Source organism: Trichomycterus rosablanca, chromosome 11 (assembly GCF_030014385.1).
Source record: "Trichomycterus rosablanca isolate fTriRos1 chromosome 11, fTriRos1.hap1, whole genome shotgun sequence".
In the NCBI taxonomy this organism is placed as follows: Eukaryota; Metazoa; Chordata; class Actinopteri; order Siluriformes; family Trichomycteridae; genus Trichomycterus; species Trichomycterus rosablanca.
The window spans coordinates 2809311-2830002 of NC_085998.1; the positions used below are offsets into that span (position 1 = coordinate 2809311).

Consider the following 20692-nt stretch of genomic DNA (forward strand, 5'->3'; position numbering starts at 1 on the left):
CCACTCGTCTCCAAAGATTTTCCAAATGTGTCTTAAGGGTCTGTGAGAAAACCTAGCAACCCGCCCTGCTTCCCACCACCTACCAGTCAGATTATCACTCAGAATTAAGGCGCCTCAGTAGGAGCAGTTTAAGAGATTTAAGAATTTAGACACGCCCTCTTCTCGGGAGTGTAGGATGATGGGAAATGCGTCTGTGTAGAGAGATCACGAGGTTTTCGGACAGACCCAGTGGATTCTTTAGCACCTGAGCGTGACTGAAACACCTGAACTGATTCACATTCCAGGGAGTCGATGACCTGGATGAAAGGTGGACGTGTTGATGGATCTGTTTGCAGCTGGAGGTGAGAAGTTCTCCCTGAAGGCGTCTATTAATCCATTAGCGTTTAGAGTGTTCTCAGTACTGGTTAACCTTTAAAGAGGTACAGGTTAGGAGTTCTGAGCCTTTGAGGGAGGTGAACGGTGCAGATATTTCAGTTTTACACAGTTTGATGTGGGAAGTGGAAAAGTTGGAGAAAGTTCTCCAAGAGATCTATCTATCTGTCTGTCTGTCTGTCTATATACACCGATCAGCCAAACCACCTCCTTGTTTCTACACTCACTGTCCATTTTATCAGCTTCACTTACCATAGAGAAGCACTTTGTAGTTCTACAATTACTGACTGTAGTCCATCTGTTTCTCTGCATACTGTTTTAACCTGCTTTCACCCTGTTCTTCAATGGTCAGGACCCCCACAGGACCACCACAGAGCAGGTATTATTTAGGTGGTGGATCATTCTCAGCACTGCAGTGACACTGACATGGTGGTGGTGTGTTAGTGTGTGTTGTGCTGGTATGAGTGGATCAGACACAGCAGTGCTGCTGGAGTTTTTAAACACCTCACTGTCACCGCTAGACTGAGAATCGTCCACTAACCAAAAATATCCAGCCAACAGCGCCCTGTGGGCAGCATCCTGTGACCACTGATGAAGGTCTAGAAGATGACCGACTCAAACAGCAGCAATAGATGAGCGATCGTCTCTGACTTTACATCTACAAGGTGGAGCGACTAGGTAGGAGTGTCTAATAGAGTGGACAGTGAGTGGACACGGTGTTTAAAAACTCCAGCAGCGCTGGCGTGTCTGATCCACTCATACCAGCACAACACACACTAACACACCACCACCATGTCAGTGTCACTGCAGTGCTGAGAATCATCCACCACCTAAATAATACCTGCTCTGTGGTGGTCCTGTGGGGGTCCTGACCATTGAAGAACAGGGTGAAAGCAGGTTAAAAATTTATGTAGAGAAACAGATGGACTACAGTCAGTAATTGTAGAACTACAAAGTGCTTCTATATGGTAAGTGGAGCTGATAAAATGGACAGTGAGTGTAGAAACAAGGAGGTGGTTTTAATGTTATGGCTGATCGGTGTATATCTGTCTGTCTGTCCGTCCATCTATCTATCCAACTAATCCAACTATCTATCTGTCTGTCTGTCTATGTGTTTTTGTCTGTCTGAGAAAGGTGAACAGTATGAGCAGGATTAACGTTTCATTAATCCTCACTGAAAACTAGCAACGACATGAACGTGACCAGTGAACGTCCAGCACCGCTGCAGAATCCTCCAGATCACCGTTTACATGATGATGTCACAGGGCGTCCCGAATGAAGGGATTCGACCAACTGAAGTTCCCTTATTATATACAGAGATCATGTGATCACATGTAGGGAACACGAGGACGCCGTGTAGGGACCCTGCGGAACAGAATCCAGCATGGAAAGTCGATGGTTCATCCAGATGTGTACAGAATTCTGCGTGTCCCAATATAGTGTGCATTTCACTAAGGTACTAACCGAAAAGGGTCCTTTCTGATGTAAACAACCAACAACCAGTATCAGAGCATGTTTTGAAACAAACAAAGCAGTTCCCACTTTTCCATGCTGCTGGCTGAATCTGGCAGACGGGGGTGTTGACGGTGCGAGGCTGTGGAGAGGATTAGCCCAGCGTGGAAACACAAATAAATAAACAAATGATGGAACGAGAGGCAGGAAAATCTGAGACCATCAACATCAGCTTTAAAATCTCGAAAAAATCCCATTTCCAGTCAGATATTGGGACGCCCTGTCTTATTATTAAATTATTGTGTTTTAGTTGCTAACAGATACTCTATAAAGACATTAACCAAGGCTTTCTCATCACTCATGTACTTACCATGTTTTACTGAACGGGCACAAATTCCCACAGACATAATTCAAAGTCTTTGAGCTTCTAAGCTTCTCAGAAGAGTGGCTGCTGTTCTAGCCGAAAAGATCACACAGAGGGTCAGTCTGTTTTAATACTGTTTGCTTTTGAAATGTGACAATGTGACATCCAACACGCTCATGGTCAGGTGTCCAAATACTTTTGCCAATATATATATATATATATATATATATATATATATATATATATATATATATACAGTATGTGTGTGTGTGTGTGTGTGTGTGTGTGTGTGTATACTTAGTAAATAGAGTGAAGATTTAGAGTGAAGTACTCTGTACAAGAATATACTAGTACACAGTGGCGTAACTACAGGGGGTGCAAGGGGGGCAGGTGCACTGGGGCCCATGGCAGATGGGGGCCCCTCCACGACATGAACTCAATCACCCACCTCACTGCCCCCCCCCCCCCCCCCCCCCCCCATTGGCTGCAGGTATTATGCATGTATTATGGCAAGCCAAACAGGAAATATATAGCAAACACTAATATATGTGGAATAAAACTGATATATATATTTTTTTTTTTTTTTTGCACTGGGGCCCATGAGCTCCTAGTTACGCCACTGCTAGTACAGTCTTGCTACTTTGGAAATTCACATATAATTTAGTGTTACTTGGTGTTTCTGTGTAATTATTTGTCATCGTATACATTCATAAATTTTATTCTAAATACCAAAGTAAAATTTACTATGTTTTGTTTTTTTTTTGGATTGAAGTGAAGCAAAACTGAAAACTACTAGTAAATATTACTATACGTTCTACACATGCGCATTGTAATTGCCTGGCTGGCAAGTCCGGACATGTTTCACACACGGAGCGCAAACTAGCTACTGATTTTTGGATCTTTTTTTTTTTTGGAAGTTTTTCGGTTGTTGAGGATGTACTTTGGCCAGAGAAGACTTTGTTTTATGGTAAGTTGTCACTTTTTAAGAAAATTATATTACAATGCCAGTTATTAATATTTAAAATGTCATTTAACTTTCTACACTCTTGACGCCAAATTAGCGTCCGTTAGCATCGCAGAATTAATGATATGTAGTTATGTTAATCGTGATAACATGTTCCTTTTAATGTACGTGGACTTAAAACGTTGGTTCTAAAATAGTTCTTTTGTCTCATGATTATGAAAGCACATTTTGCCATTTGAAGATAAATGGCTATGAGGCTGTATAGTCCCGGGTCTTTCAAATACACATTCGCATCATTAGGCGACCTTTGAGCAAACCTTGAGAAAATAAAATTGAATTATAATATTTAACATAACATTCTGAGGTCTACATAAACTTCATAATTACTAACTTATAATTTTGTTTTTTAATCTTTGTCTTAGGTGAAAGATGAGTTCAGGAGGAGAACTACAGTCTACCTGGAGCGAGCACTTTTACTTGCATCTATTTTTATTTATTTTTTGCTGCAAGTCTTCAGAAAAAAGTTTAAAAGATTGATATTTATTTTGTCCTCACACTGTGACACTTTTATAGTTTGTTTTCCTATTTCAGTTTTTACTTTTGTGTAGCGAGTGAGACTTTACAAACACGCTGTGTGAAAGACATTTTGTCCACTGAACTGTTTAAGTGAAAATGCATTTCCATTAAATGAGCAAAACAATTACAAAAGTTTGACAAAAAATGTTGTCTGTCAATGTTATAGTGGCTTTTGTATATGGTAATTATCTATGTTAATGTTAACACTTCAGAAAATAAATTCCATAATTTACAAATATTTGGTATTTTATAATATTGCATTAAAAAAAACATGTTTTAATATAGTGCTGCATTGAGTAAAATCTAAGATACAGCTATTAAAATATACCTGAAGCCGGGTGTTGCAAAGTAACCTTTACTGAAGAATTTCTAGTGAAATCCAGATAGAATTGTGAGTAACCTTTACCTGAATATATGATCTGTTAAATTTACTAGCATTTTTTTTTTTAAATAAATCATACTCCACATTTTTTGCCCTGCACACAACCCCAAAATAAAATCACAGAGTTTCTTACATTTATCTGCTCAGCTTCATTTCATCTATTAATAAACATCCATTCCTGCATTTCAGGCCTGCAACACATTCCAAAAAAAGTTGGGACGGGGACAATTTAGGACTATTAATGATGTGAAAAAATTAAATAATGATGTGATTCCAAACAGGTGATTGTGATCATGATTTGGTACAAAAGCAGCATCCAGGAAAGGCTGAGAGTCTCTGATGAGTAAAGATGATCAGAGGATCCAGTTTGTCCACAAATGTGTGAGAAAATGATTGAAACAACGACGACCCCCCGTACTGCTGCACATCTTAAGACGTGTTTGCAGGAAGAAAAAGACAAAATAAAAGCTGAAACACTAAATCACTCGCTCTCCTCGGTGCCAAAACCTCTTTTAAGTGGTGAAAAGAAACAGCGACATTACAAAGTGGTAAATGCTTTACCGTCCCAACTTTTTTTTGGAATGTGTTGCAGGTCTGAAATGCAGGAATGGATGTTTATTAATAAATGAAATGAAGTTGAGCAGATAAAAGATGAAATATCTCAGGTTCATCCTGTCTACATTTAATGCTAAATTTAATGACAGCAACATATTCCAAAGTGGTTGGGACAGGGGCATGTTTACTCCAGCTGCTCCAGTTGTAGACAGTTTTTTCCATGCTGGCTTGTGCTCACTGCCGAGGGTTTTCCGAAGTATTTTGGAACCCATGTCATTGGAAAATATCTTCTTCACAGAAACATCTTGGTGCTGTATGAAGGCTCGAAGTCATGAGCATTTAAAAGTGTTTTTTCCCTTTACAGACAAATTATTATCTGGATTTTATTAATCTTTCAACTATGTTGTGCACTGTAGATGGTGAAATTCAAAAATTCTGATTGTCCTGAACCTTGACTCGTCTTTGCTTGTAATTGAATGTGTTTTTTTGTGTTGTGTGCATTGATTAAATAGCTTGTGTAAAGAAGCAGCCACAGACTTCACAGATGGTGGGTGCTAGTCTGCAGCTCTCCTCGACCAGCATGGGGGTGGTGCAGGCAGCACAGATAATGTAGTAAGAAACTGGGGGTGGTGGTGGTCGTGGATTCCCTAGAGTGTGTATGCATGTACATGCTGAGAAAAAATAATTGCCCCCCAGGTGAAGGGTGCTGGCCTGCAGCTCTCCTCGACCTCGACCCCCCCCCCCCCCCCGATCATCAGTGTGTCAATCACCGACGCCTCTTTCTGAGTAAACCGAACACTTTCTGAGTACCCACGCCCTCAGGACCAGAATATCTCCAGAGTACTAGATGTTTCAGCTGTCCACCCATGACATGAGAAGATCCCTGAATCACCTGAAGAGCTGTCTGACCTGACAGAATTTCTCACTGTGCTGGACCTTCTGTTATTGACTGGTGGTTTTGATCAGTTTACACACTTAGATTGCAGTTGTCCCAATATTTTTAATATGTTACAGGCATCAACATAAAAATTAGCAAATATTTATCGTCTTATCATTTATCTTATCTCATCTTATCCTATCCTATCCTATTTTGTCTTATCCTTTCTTATCTTATCTAATATTATCTTATCTTGTCCTATCTTGTATTTTCTTATATTATCTTTTCATATCTTTTTTTCTTTTCTTTTTCTTTTTTCTAACCTTATCTCATATTATCCTATTTTGTCTTATCTTGGTTTATCTTATCATATCTTATCTTGTCTTTTCTTATCTTTTCTAATCTTATGTTGTCTTATCTTATCCTGTCTTGTCTTATCTTGTTCTATCTTGTTTTATCTTTTCTAATTTTATGTTGACTTATCTTGTCCTAGCTTTTCTCATTTTGTCTTAACCTGTCTTTTGTCTTATCTTATCTTGTCTTTTTTCTTTTCTTATCCTTTCTTATCTTTTTGTATCTTTGTCCTAGCTTGTCTTTTTTTATATTATCTTTTAATATCTTTTCTAATCTTTTCTTATCTCATCTTATCCTAATTTGTCTTACATTTTCTTATCTTGTCTTTTTTATCTTGTCTTTTCTTATCTTTGCTTATCTTATCAGATCTTTTCTTATATTCTCTTTCCTAATGTCATCTTATCTTGTCCTATCTTGTCTAACCTTATCGTGTCTTTTGTCTTTTCTTATCTTGTCTTATTTTATCTTAACTTATCTTGTCTTATCTTATCTTAGGGTGTAAAGGGGCGGGTCATGCCTCACTACTGAAGCCTGGGGTGAAGCCCCGCACCCACTAAAATGAAATGAACCTAAGTGCAGGATGCTTCACAATGGTGGAACAACAGCTGCAATGGAGAATGTAGACAGAAGAGGGACAGAGCAGAACTGAAGACTGGTTCTTACAATATTACAGAGTGGAACCCTTAAAACAAGCTGGAGACGTCAGTAGTTAAAGGAAAAGGGGCGCCACATCACCTATGGGGCCCAAAAAATGCCACAACACCAGGTGAGTTTCCAGAAAGAGATAAAAGTGTGCCAGACCGAGCCCCGACATCACGGGTTCCAGACTAAAGCAAGTTTCTGAACAGAGGAACCGGCAAGTCTGTGAGAGAGGAACCATGATGAATAAAAAAACGTCCACCTGGAGCAATTAAAGCTCATAAAGCGATTATTACGCTACCCCACTACCGCTTCAATCCAGGGTTCAAATCCACAGCGGTGCTATCGGCCAGTCCAGCGTCTACACACAGACATGATTGGTGACAACAGAGGCACTGCGATGGACTGGCGTTCTGTTCGATGTGTGTGCTACTGCACTTGGCCCAGTGATTCCGTAGAAGCCGGACCCACTGTGACCCTGACCGAGGAAAAATGGTCAACAAAGGAATTTAGCAGTAGTATACACTGCACCATGGAACAGTGGAACACTGCACCATGAAACACACACACACACACACACACACACACACACACACACACACACACACGTGTTCAACGTACACAAAGCAGCGGCAATAAAGACAGTTTTACGAGTTTGGTGTGGAGGAACTTGCTGGCCTGTAAAGTGTCCCGACCTCTACCTTGTTACACACGCCACTGGGATGAATCGGAACCCAGCGGTTCAGTTCTACAGCTGGAGTGACGAGTGCTTGAGTAATTATAACTCATTTGTTAATTAAATATGTTTAAATCAGCAGTAAAACTATAACACCTTCAGAAACAGAGGAGTATTCACGGGGTCCGAAAGTTAACTGGAACATGGAACACAGCCCCCCCCCCCCCATTCCTCAGGCTGTTCTGGTTAATGCACGAATTTCCACGAAGTGAAGCAGCGCAGCACTAACACGTGAAAAATTTAACACCATATTAATCACTAAAGTCAAGCAAGGGCTTCGACCACTGAGGCATGAAGCGCCTACACTGAACGGCCAGAAGTATTCGGACACCTGACCGTCAGCTTCTCGGTCGCCCAGTTAAAAAACAAACGCTATTAAAATAGATTGACGTCTGTGTGATCTATTAAGAAGACTGTCTGTGGGAATCTGTGCACTGATGTTGGTTTTCCGATTCATCCCAGAGTTGTTGAGTGGGGCTGAGGTCAGGGCTCTGTGCAGGACGCTGGAGGTTCTTGGTTTTTAACCTGAGCTTTTTATAGATAGAGCTGCTTTGTGTACAGAACCAGGAAAGGACATTCCCTAAACTGTTGCTGTGAAGTTATGTAAGGCACGTAAGATCTGGTTCTGGTCAGGGCTGTGGTGGGTCCTGCACTAACTGCAGTAACACACCTCGGACAAAAAGCCAAACCTAAACAGGGCATCAGCCGTTCGCTCCCCCACCGCTAAGGCATAGCCAATCATTTCTGTATGTAGATGCCTGACCGGCCGATAGCACAGGAAATGCTCCATGCTCACAGGTATCTGAATGATACAGCGTTCATCTTTAGCGTCCATCATTGCTGTTTTTAAGTCTAGCTTTAAGTGGCTTATTAATTAATCAGTTAAATCATTTATTATTATTCATTTATAATTTATTTATTAATTCATTATTTATTTATTAATTCATTATTTATTTATTAATTCATTATTTATTTATTAATTCATTATTTATTTATATAGTATTTTTTATTCATGATTTATTTATTTATTATTTATTTATTCATTATTTATTCATGATTTATTTATTTATTCATTTTTATGTATTCATTATTAAATTATTTGTTATTTATGTATTAATTATTTATTTATTAATTATTTATTTATTTATTCATTATTTATTTATTCATTATTTAATTATTTGTTATTTATTTATTCATTATTTATTTATTCATTATTTATTCATTACTTATTTATATATTATTTATTTATTCATTATTTATTTATTTATTATTTATTTATAATTTATGTATTTATTATTTATTCATTATTTATTTACTTAATATTTATTTAGTTATTCATTATTTATATATGTATTAATTATTTTTTATTCATTATTTATATATTATTCATTATTTATATATGTATTAATTATTTTTTATTCATTATTTATTTATTATTCATTATTTATATATGTATTAATTATTTTTTATTCATTATTTATATATTATTCATTATTTATATATGTATTAATTATTTTTTATTCATTATTTATTTATTATTCATTATTTATATATGTATTAATTATTTTTTATTCATTATTTATTTATTATTTATTCTACCCACTGATTTAAACTTTTTTAATTAGTAAATCAAGTCAATAAAAGTGGTGTCCACATACTTCTGAAATATGTCACATCATGTTGTTCATATTTTTTGCTGCAGGTGATTTAGGTGCCTGATTAATAAACAATGCAAATGTCTGAAAATCAGCAAAGCTGCTGAAGAACCTTCATCATGTTTCAGGTTTGGTTCCTGGAGGAACCAGCTGAGGACCATGAAGAACCTTTATGAGGAGCAGGAGGTTTCACAGGGAACCTTTCTGTAAAACAAAGATGCTGTGAAGAAACGTTGCGTTTACGCTATACAGAAAAAGGAACATGAAGTTCAGATGGTCCTGCCACACCCGTTACCCATCACTACTTTGTGAAAGGTCCTTTTCTACTCTAGTAGGGTCTGGTGTGAAGGAACTCTAGTGTCCTGCACAGATCCCTGACCACAACCCCACTGACCAGCTCTGGAATAAACCGGAACATCAACTGAGGCTTTCTGGACCAACATGAACGGGCACAGTTCTTGAGAGAAGCTTCTAGCTGGAAAGATCTCACAGAGGTTTTTCAAACGGGGTGTCCAACAAGGGCATGGTCAGGTGTCCAGATACTTTTGGCCCTATAGGTAGATTGGCAGCAGTATTTTCGAGTGTGTGTGTGTGTGAGTGTGTGTGTGTGTGTTGTGGGATGGATGGACATTCTTCTCCGCCCCAGTGGTGTACAGAGCTTGATTTTTTGTGTACAGGTAAACATTAACACGCTCAGTACCTGGAACCCACGGGTTCGGTATAAAAGCCCGGTCACTCCGGAGAGGAACCAGACAGAAGATGAAAGGCTGAGCTCACACTGAGCTTCAGAAGAAGAGGATCACATTCCAGGATTTCTGGATTTTGGGTCCCTTGATGTTTTTAGTTTATTGATTATCGAGGCTTGACGGAAGAGTGAGGAACAAGTTCTTCAGATTCCTGGAAGAGGAGGCAGCGGGAACATCCGACATTCCAGTTCTCCAGCTGTGAGTAGAACGTTCTAGGTCTTGAAATATATTATATGTCCAAAAGTATTCGGACACCTGACCATGAGCTGGTTGGACGTCCAATTTCAAAAACCTCTACGTGATATTTTCAGCTTGTCCAACAGCTGAGAGGCTTCTCACAAAAAAAGTGAGGTATGTCTGTGGGAATTTGTGCCCATTCAATTTATTATTTATTTATTGACTGATTGGTTGATCCAAAACGTCCATTTTATCAGCTCCACTTACTATATAGAAGCACTTTGTAGTTCTACAATTACTGACTGTAGTCCATCTGTTTCTCTGCATGCTTTGTTACCCCCTTTCATGTTGTTCTTCAATGTTCAGGACCCCCACAGGACCCCCACAGAGCAGGTATTATTTAGGTGGTGGATGATTCTCAGCACTGCAGTGACACTGACATGGTGGTGGTGTGTTAGTGTGTGTTGTGCTGGTATGAGTGGATCAGACACAGCAGCGCTGCTGGAGTTTTTAAATACCGTGTCCACTCACTGTCCACTCTATTAGACACTCCTACCTAGTCGGTCCACCTTGTAGATGTAAAGTCAGAGACGATCGCTCATCTATTGCTGCTGTTTGAGTCTCTCATCTTCTAGACCTTCATCAGTGGTCACAGGACGCTGCTCACGGGGCGCTGTTGGCTGGATGTTTTTTGTTGGTGGATGATTCTCTGTCCAGCAGTGACAGTGAGGTGTTTAATAACTCCAGCAGCACTGCTGTGTCTGATCCACTCATACCAGCACAACACACACTAACACACCACCACCATGTCAGTGTCACTGCAGTGCTGAGAATCATCCACCACCTAAATAATACCTGCTCTGTGGTGGTGCTGTGGGGGTCCTGACCACTGAAGAACAGCATGAAAGGGGGCTAACAAAGCATGCAGAGAAACAGATGGACTACAGTCAGTAATTGTAGAACTACAAAGTGCTTCTATATGGTAAGTGGAGCTGATAACATGGACAGTGAGACAGTGAGTGGAACTGGAACATCAGTTGAGACTTTCCTGACCATTCGGATCAGCTCTTTGACTGAACGGGCACAAATTCCCATACACAGACATACCTCAAAGTCTTAGGGACCAACAACCTGGATTCCAACCCAATCTTTCAACTGATCAGTCAATAAAAGTGGTGTCCACATACTTCTGAAGTCAGGTGATTTAGGTGCCTGAGTAATAAACAATGCAAATGCCTGGAACTCGATCAACAAAGCTGCTAGAAGTACGTCTGTGGGGATTTGTGCCCATTCAGTCTGGGCACTGATGTCGGTTGACATTCCGATTCATATGGCCAAAAGTATATGGACACCTGATCATGAGTTCATTGAATTCAAATGCATGGGTGACTAGGGGAGTCCACATACTTTTGATCAATGTCAACATTCAGCCATTCAAGTGAGCTCTTTTGACTGAATGTACACAAATCCCCACAGACATACAGTGTATCACAAAAGTGAGTACACCCCTCACATTTCTGCAGATATTTAAGTATATCTTTTCATGGGACAACACTGACAAAATGACACTTTGACACAATGAAAAGTAGTCTGTGTGCAGCTTATATAACAGTGTAAATTTATTCTTTTCTCAAAATAACTCATTATACAGCCATTAATGTCTAAACCACCGGCAACAAAAGTGAGTACACCCCTAAGAGACTACACCCCTAAATGTCCAAATTGAGCACTGCTTGTCATTTTCCCTCCAAAATGTCATGTGACTCGTTAGTGTTACTAGGTCTCAGGTGTGCATAGGGAGCAGGTGTGTTCAATTTAGTAGTACAGCTCTCACACTCTCTCATACTGGTCACTGAAAGTTCCAACATGGCACCTCATGGCAAAGAACTCTCTGAGGATCTTGCGCTACATGAAGATGGCCAAGGCTACAAGAAGATTGCCAACACCCTGAAACTGAGCTGCAGCACAGTGGCCAAGATCATCAAGCGTTTTAAAAGAGCAGGGTCCACTCAGAACAGACCTCGCGTTGGTCGTCCAAAGAAGCTGAGTGCACGTGCTCAGCGTCACATCCAACTGCTGTCTTTGAAAGATAGGCGCAGGAGTGCTGTCAGCATTGCTGCAGAGATTGAAAAGGTGGGGGGTCAGCCTGTCAGTGCTCAGACCATACGCCGCACACTACATCAAATTGGTCTGCATGGCTGTCACCCCAGAGGGAAGCCTCTTCTGAAGTCTCTACACAAGAAAGCCCGCAAACAGTTTGCTGAAGACATGTCAACAAAGGACATGGATTACTGGAACCATGTCCTATGGTCTGATGAGACCAAGATTAACTTGTTTGGTTCAGATGGTCTCAAGCATGTGTGGCGGCAATCAGGTGAGGAGTACAAAGATAAGTGTGTCATGCCTACAGTCAAGCATGGTGGTGGGAATGCCATGGTCTGGGGCTGCATGAGTGCAGCAGGTGTTGGGGAGTTACATTTCATTGAGGGACACATGAACTCCAATATGTACTGTGAAATACTGAAGCAGAGCATGATCCCCTCCCTCCGGAAACTGGGTCGCAGGGCAGTGTTCCAGCATGATAATGACCCCAAACACACCTCTAAGACGACCACTGCTTTATTGAAGAGGCTGAGGGTAAAGGTGATGGACTGGCCAAGCATGTCTCCAGACCTAAACCCAACAGAACATCTTTGGGGCATCCTCAAGCGGAAGGTGGAGGAGCGCAAAGTCTCGAATATCCGCCAGCTCCGTGATGTCGTCATGGAGGAGTGGAAAAGCATTCCAGTGGCAACCTGTGAAGCTCTGGTAAACTCCATGCCCAGGAGAGTTAAGGCAGTTCTGGGAAATAATGGTGGCCACACAAAATATTGACACTTCAGGAACTTTCACTAAGGGGTGTACTCACTTTTGTTGCCGGTGGTTTAGACATTAATGGCTGTATATTGAGTTATTTTGAGGGAAGAATAAATTTACACTGATATATAAGCTGCACACAGACTACTTTTCATTGTGTCAAAGTGTCATTTTGTCAGTGTTGTCCCATGAAAAGATATACTTAAATATCTGCAGAAATGTGAGGGGTGTACTCACTTTTGTGATACACTGTACTTCAAAGTGTTGTGAGAAGCTGAGGGACCAACAAGTATATGGACACCCGATCAAGAGTTTGTTGGACGTCCTATTTTTAAACCATGGGTATTAGTTCAAAGATCTAAGTAACTAGGGGCGTCCACATACTTTTGATCACGCCCTGTATTGATTTTGGTTCGTTTGCCTTGTAGATCAGGTTCCTGTTTGAAAGATGGCACGCTCCCTGGGGCAGCTGATCAGAGACCACAAGGCTAGTCGCCGCATCGCCAGAAACCGCCTGGTGGCCAAAAACGGGCACTGCAACATCGAGTATGGCAACATCAACTACCGGAGCTGCTGCGCGTACCTGCAGGACTTCTGGACCACCTTCGTGGAGATCCGCTGGCGCTTCATGCTCCTGTGCTTCGTGGCCTCCTTCACTCTCAGCTGGTTCATCTTCGGACTCATCTGGTACTGGATTGGCCTCAATAACGGCGACATGTGGTGGCAGAACCCGCCCTCGGACCACAAGCCGTGTGTGTTCAACGTTTTTGGCCTGACCAGCGCTTACCTCTACTCGCTGGAGACGCAGATGACCATCGGCTACGGTATGCGAGTCCTAAGTCCGTACTGCCCCGGCGCCGTGGCCCTGGTCACCATCCAGACCATCGTCGGGGTGTTTATTAACTGTTTCTGGTGCGGACTGTTCATGGCCAAACTCACTCTGCCCAAGAAGAGAGCCAAAACCATCACCTTCAGCACAATGGCGGTCATCTGCCCGAAGAACGGCGCCCTGACTCTGCAGATCCGAGTGGCCAACCTGCGCAAGACTTTGCTGATCGGCAGCCAGCTCTACGGCAAGCTCCTCAGGACGACGGTCAATCCAGAGGGCGAGACCATCATCCTGGACCAGGTCAACGTCGACTTCATCGTGGACGCCGGGAAGGACAGCCTCTTTTTCGTCTGCCCCCTGACCCTGCTCCACATCATCGACAAGACCAGCCCGTTCTTCAAGCTGTCCGTGGACACCCTGCTTCAGCAGGACTTCGAGCTGGTGGTCTTCCTGGACGGCACCGACGAGTCCACCAGCTCCTCGTGCCAGGTCCGGACCTCCTACATCCCTCAGGAGATCAAGTGGGGCTACAAGTTCCTTCCCATCATCTCCCGAAGCAAACAGGGGAAGTACAGCGTCGACTTCTCCAATTTCGAAAGGGTGGAGGCCGTGCCGACCGCCCGCTGTCCGTCCTGCTTCTACAACGACCCGTGCCATCACCACAACACTCGCAACGGCGTCGATAACCAGGCTTTTGAAGTGACCGAAATCCCGGACCAGATCAGAGCTACTTGCATGTGACACCAACAAAAGTCTTTTCTACGTTCTCATGATGAACTGAGGAGCCTGTACATACTGTAACAAACAATAATAAATATATATTTTTTATCTTTAAATGTCAGCAAAACAGAAGTATTCACACCCCCCTCCCTCCTTCTGTTCGATTATTGGAGCAGTTTTGCGCTAATTGACTAAACATTTCAGAACCCGTCAGTGGTGGTGCACAGCAGGTATGACTGGGGTTAAGATTAGGATTCTGGCTGCTCAGGTGGCGCAGTGGTAAAAACACACGCTGGAACCAGAGCCGGGATCTCGAATACGATTGGCCTGTTGTTCAGATATGGGCGGGACTAAGTCGGATGGGGTCTCCCTCTCATAACTAATGCAGTTATGACCTCTGCTGGCTGATTGATGGCGCCTGCACAGAGATGAGAAAAGAGTGCTCTCAGGGTGTGTCTCTCCGTACACAACGCTGAGCTGCACTGCACTCGTCAAAGTGTAGGTGATAAGATAAGATGCATACGGCTGCTGCCCACGTGTCGGAGGGGGTGTGGGTTAGCTTCGTTCTCCTCAATCAGAGCGGGGATCAGCATTGGTGGAGAGGAAGCATGACGCAATCGGGCAATTGGACGCGCTAAAAGGGAGGAAAAAGGCGGAAAAAATTCATAAATAAAATTTTTAAAAAAAATAAAAAAAATCTGCCTCCTGGCCACTTGAGGGCGTCCTTTTCCACCTGATATGAACTTCTACTTATCCTGACCCTCAGTAAGGTGCTACAGGACACTGAAACTCTTACCATTACAGGGGGTGTGAATACTTTTAAAATCTCACTATTTATCAGTATCATAACTGTCATAAATGGGCGGCACGGTGGCGTGGGGGGTGGCGCTGTCTCCTCATAGCAAGAAGAGCCTGGGTTCGATTCCCATGTGGGGTTTCCTTCCACAGGTCCAAAGACATGCAGCCAGGTTAAATTGAGGTACCAGAGTTGTGTGTGAAGTGAGTGTGTGTGGCTGGGCTGTTTCATTACTTTTGCCCAATGAATCAGACCCACCGCAACCCTGACCAGGACAAAGCAGTGGCAAAAAAAAAAACAACTACTACTTTCCTCACTTCCCTAATTAATTATTTAATATTCGTGTATTTAATTCTGTACTTTAAAATAATAGTTGTTTTTAATAATTTCGATCCTAATCTAATTTTGTAATTAAATACATATTTATTATTATTTACTCGTTTGTGAAGTACTCTGATTTAGTCTAAGCTGTGCTGTAAACATCTGCCTGTCCTATTTATTTGGAGAAAACCAAATACAGAAACGATCTGGAAGGATAAAAAATAAATAAATGAATGAATAAATCCAACAGGGGGCGCCATTCAATCACGTATTTAATTGGGGACCATCTTTCCAGACTTGGGTCCTGCTCCTGCACTGAGTATTCTGTATTGGTGAGTTCAGGTTCGGGATTCGAACCCCCAGGACTCGGGGCAGTGCTGTTACCGTTCCGCCACCTGTACTCACATACAGGATATAAGCACTTTATCAGGTACACACACCTACTGGATGTGGGATCTAGATTCATTAGTTTATAAGCTACACAGAACATACAGGTACATAATGTGGGTATACAATCACTGACTGAAAAGTCAGCAGCGACCAGCGATCAGAACGTGTCCACTGATGAAGGACTACCACACCTTGTGCATGCAAAAAAGAAGATCTGTCAGTTATTGTACACCCACAAAGATCATTACACTTACATTTTCGGCATTTAGCAGATGCATTTTATCCAAAGTGACTTACAATTATAACCGAACACAAATTTTAACAATCAAGTGTTAAGGGGCCCAACAGTGGAGGTGGTGGGGGTTGAACCCGGCAACCTTCTGATTACTAGTCCAGTACCTTAACCACTGAGCTATCACTGCCCTCATCAATCATCAGTCATCAATCTGTACAGTAGGTGTAACACTTTATAGGACAGAATTATACATGCCTCCCTGTAATGTGGATTTATGGTGGCAACCAATACTTTTCCCCTACGGTTTTGCCTCCCCCACTTGGATATACTTCATTTTCCCTCGCTCGACACCCTCGACCTGTGCGAAGCCGCCGGCTACGTCTGTACACCACCTAGTGGAGAGTTCTAACAGTCTGAGTACATATATAGGATGGACCACGCTGCTCCTTCTGTATTCCTCCACCGCTCGCGCCAGCACCCAAACCACACACAGGAGGCGCCAAATCCCTATCCGGCCTTCCCTCTTTCAGACGCACAGCCAGGAAGGTGGCACCACTGAGACCTGAGTCTCAAACCTGAGCCTTAAACCTAGAGAGCTGGGGGGTGTTGTATTTTGTTTCCCCCCCATTAGCTACAGACCCTCCTCCTACACATGTATTTACATCTTTTTTTACCCGCCCGCGATGAAGTCTTACAGAGAGCAGCATCACGTACATAGAAACATCCTAAGCCCTCCAGATCATCCATTGCACCATTTTCCTCCATAAGAATGTTAACTGTAAGCTCGTCCATCATCACTACATGACCTGCAATATTTTTTATATGTTTTTTGTCATTTAATGGGCACAAATTCCCACACATGCACTTTTTTTTGAATGAATGAATATTATAGATCGAGAGTGTCTGTTATGTCCATATATGATGTTCTTGATGCTGTATATACATGCAATATAACATAAAGATATACATAAAGAACTATTTTCTGCTTGTATATGTACCCGCCTGTATCACTGAAATGAATTCTGTGTTAGAATATAATAAATTCTGATATTTCTCTTTAAAATAAGCATTTCGTTTGATGTTTACTTGTTTACAAGGATTCCAGTTAGTTCTGCAACCTTTCTGCTTCTCTTCTACCTTATTTAAGGATTTTCTTTTCATTTAGACGTGTCCAATTCCCCATTGCACTCCTGAAAGCTGCTGCATGCACCACATCCAGGTCCAGGTATTTTGGACTCGGAGGAACACACTACGCCCTCTGTATTCCTTCACATGGAACAGATGTGTCCACAGTCAAGCAAGCTTTACAGCAGCATGGGAATGGAGACGTGGTTGTCTTTTTGGCTGCACACGTACATTACAGTTAGAGTGGCCACTTCCATAACCCCCCAAAAAAGGACATCGGACCTCAAAACAGTGGGACAGTGGTAGCCTAGTGGGTCAACTGAAAGGTTGAGAGTTCGAATCCCAGCTCTGCCATGCAGCCACTGTTGGGCCCTTGAGCAAGGCCCTTAACACGCTCAGCTGCAGGGGCGCCGTACACTGCCTGACCCTGTGCCAAACAAGCTGGGATATACGAAGAAAGAATTACATGGTACTGTACATCTGTATATATGTACTATATGTATATACACCGATCAGCCATAACATTAAAACCACCTCCTTGTTTCTACACTCACTGTCCATGTTATCAGCTCCACTTACCACATAGAAGCACTTTGTAGTTCTACAATTACTGACTGTAGTCCATCTATTTCTCGACATGCTTTGTTAGCCCCCTTTCATGCTGTTCTTCAATGGTCAGGACCCCCACACTGACATGGTGGTGGTGTGTTAGTGTGTGTTGTGCTGGTATGAGTGGATCAGACACAGCAGTGCTGCTGGAGTTTTTAAACACCTCACTGTCACTGCTAGACTGAGAATAGTCCACCAACCAAAAACATCCAGCCAACAGCACCCCGTGGGCAGCGTCCTGTGACCACTGATGAAGGTCTGGAAGATGACCGACTCAAACAGCAGCAATAGATGAGCGATCGTCTCTGACTTTACATCTACAAGGTGGACCAACTAAGTAGCAGTGTCTAATAGAGTGGACAATGAGTGGACACAATATTTAAAAACTCCAGCAGCGCTGCTGTGTCTGATCCACTCATACCAGCACAACACACACTAACACACCACCACCATGTCAGTGTCACTGCAGTGCTGAGAATCATCCACCACCTAAATAATACCTGCTCTGTGGGGGTCCTGTGGGGGTCCTGACCATTGAAGAACAGCGTGAAAGGGGGCTAACAAAGCATGCAGAGAAACAGATGGACTACAGTCAGTAATTGTAGAACTACAAAGTGCTTCTATATGGTAAGTGGAGCTGATAAAATGGACAGTGAGTGTAGAAACAAGAAAGTGGTTTTAATGTTATGGCTGATCTGTGTAATTGTGATGTAATCAAAGAAAGTATAAAATTAGCACATTAATGAAGGTTCTACTCACCACATTTAGACTCACACTGTAAAATCGTACATAAACTGCATCTCCCACAATGCATGCCAATTTTGTGACCCGCAGTGATCGTATCCCGCCACTAGATGGCAGAGTTTTCACATCAGCGTTTAACTGAGGCGGTTTTCCAACAAGTGATGCTGAGAAATATTTACAAATAATCCCAAAATGTACAAGAAGAGAAAAATAAAGCAGAAGGAGGAAATTTAATGAAAGCTGGATAACCGGTACGTCTCTGGTAAACCGGTACAGAATTTAGCCTCCAAGAAAAACAACAAATTGTCCAAGACTGCAGGGCAGACTGCAATCACAGCAGGATATGCTACAATCAGCCCCTTGAGGGCCTCCATAATGCAGATGTGGCCCTCGGTGAAAATGAGTTTGACACCCCTGTTCTAGTACTAAAATTCATCTTTCCTGAATCTTGAATCTCCAAATGAGTCGGGTGCTGAGCGACACTCTGTTTATCGTTTTGGCGTGTCAACATTGTGATGGTTATTAAAACTTAGTCATTATTAAAAAGCATTTCAGGGTCGGACGTTCCACAATAAAGTGGTGGACATCCTCACGGAGAGTGGCGGCTTTAAACCGATCAAATACGAGTCCTTTCTGTTGTCGTTTGTAAGCAAATGACAGACAAATGAATGATGATCCTTATAAGCATCCGGTAGCCTTCAAAGGAGGACGAATGTGTGTCCATCCAGGCATTGCGCCGGACTGTGGACAGGCGGATGAAAAACCAGACTGTCCACCCTAAAACCAGACGTACAGACACCCTACTTACAGTGTAGAAACAAAGTTCAGATGGAAAACTGCACTTGTAGACTGGTTTAAATGGCAGCCTGATAAAGTCTACTGGCTATTAAAGGTGTTAGGTATGATTTATTATATAGAGGGTCTTAATCATTTTAATCATTAATAATAATGATTCTTTGTCACTAAAGTGTAGTCTGTTGAAAAGTGAGTGTCTTCAGTAGCGGGTGTTTTCAGTAAATTGAAAACTTTATGAACACACACACACACACACAGTGTTGACTGAGCTAAACGTTATTGTAAATATTGTAAATATCGTGGTAAACACTGAGGTACTGGTTAAGCTCAGAGGTTTGGGATGTACCCACGTCCCCTGTGCTGCTTTTGTAATCGTTTGTTTGCTAATCAGATCAGATCTGGACGTTTATTAGCCTGATGCTCCTGATGCTCCTGCTGCTGCTGGATCAATTGTAGACGCGTGTGACGCAGGTTGCCTAAGGTTGCCAGATTGGATTAATTTGGGTTGCCAGAGTGTGCAGATTCATGCGCCGTCGCAATAAAAACAAGGAACAGGTTTCGAATGATTAGGATCCACAAAATCAGTTCCTAAAATGTTAGGGCAGAGGCTGAAATATAAACAAAACACACAAATGATTCGTAAACTGTCTTTTACAGGAGTTTAATAATTATTATAATTAAATAATAATAAAACAGACGTCTGTCACAATAATAATAATAATAATAATAATAATAATAATAATTAATACAGTACAGTTAACGAATAGTTAGTCTTCTACCTTCTACATTTCTTAATGTGATGCCTGCAACAAATTCCAAACAAATGGGACATGAACTTAAAAAAATAAATAAAATAAAAAGTAAAAAAGATAAAATTGATAAGCTGAAATATTAAATATTTTGTCTTTGTACTGCTGTGTTTCGTTTATATTTACCCCTTTGTCCAAACTTCGTTGGAACTGGGTTTGTATGTTTGCTGCCACCTAGACGATCCACATATTATTATTATTATTGTTATATTGTTATATTAAGTTAAGTTTATTATTAGATATAATAATAAGATTAGATTAGATTTATTATTATAACTATTCATAATAATATTATTACACTTTATTATTTTATTATATTGTTAAATTTAGAGTGTATTTTGTATGTTTGCGGCCACCTTGATGCTTCATTACACCTGATGATTAACAGGTAAATTTAATTCAATTCCACAGTGCAATTGACACTGGACACTGGTGTTTGTTATGTATCAGGTGGATGCCACTATTATTTATACAGTAGAATAATCATTTTTATTTAAAAAAATTAATAAATAAATACAAATTAATACCAATAATAATAATTTAAAAAATGGTCCTGTGATTCTTGTAATGGTCAATGACCCAGCCCTAACCCAAATTTTATGGTAAAGCCTTGA

General features: G+C 41.4%; 1 protein-coding gene across 1 annotated transcript; it reads left to right on the top strand.

Moving 5' to 3' along the window:
- The first annotated feature begins 13153 nt into the window (after nt 1-13153).
- On the top strand, nt 13154-14275 carry LOC134323129 (ATP-sensitive inward rectifier potassium channel 1-like). The gene has a single exon (XM_063004553.1). It carries the CDS (start codon nt 13154-13156, stop codon nt 14273-14275), a length of 1122 nt encoding a protein of 373 aa, XP_062860623.1.
- The last annotated feature ends 6417 nt before the right edge of the window (nt 14276-20692 follow it).

What these genes read in the sequence shown, in the direction of transcription:
- LOC134323129 (XM_063004553.1), top strand. Translation starts at nt 13,154, where the DNA reads ATGGCACGCTCCCTGGGGCAGCTGATCAGAGACCACAAGGCTAGTCGC.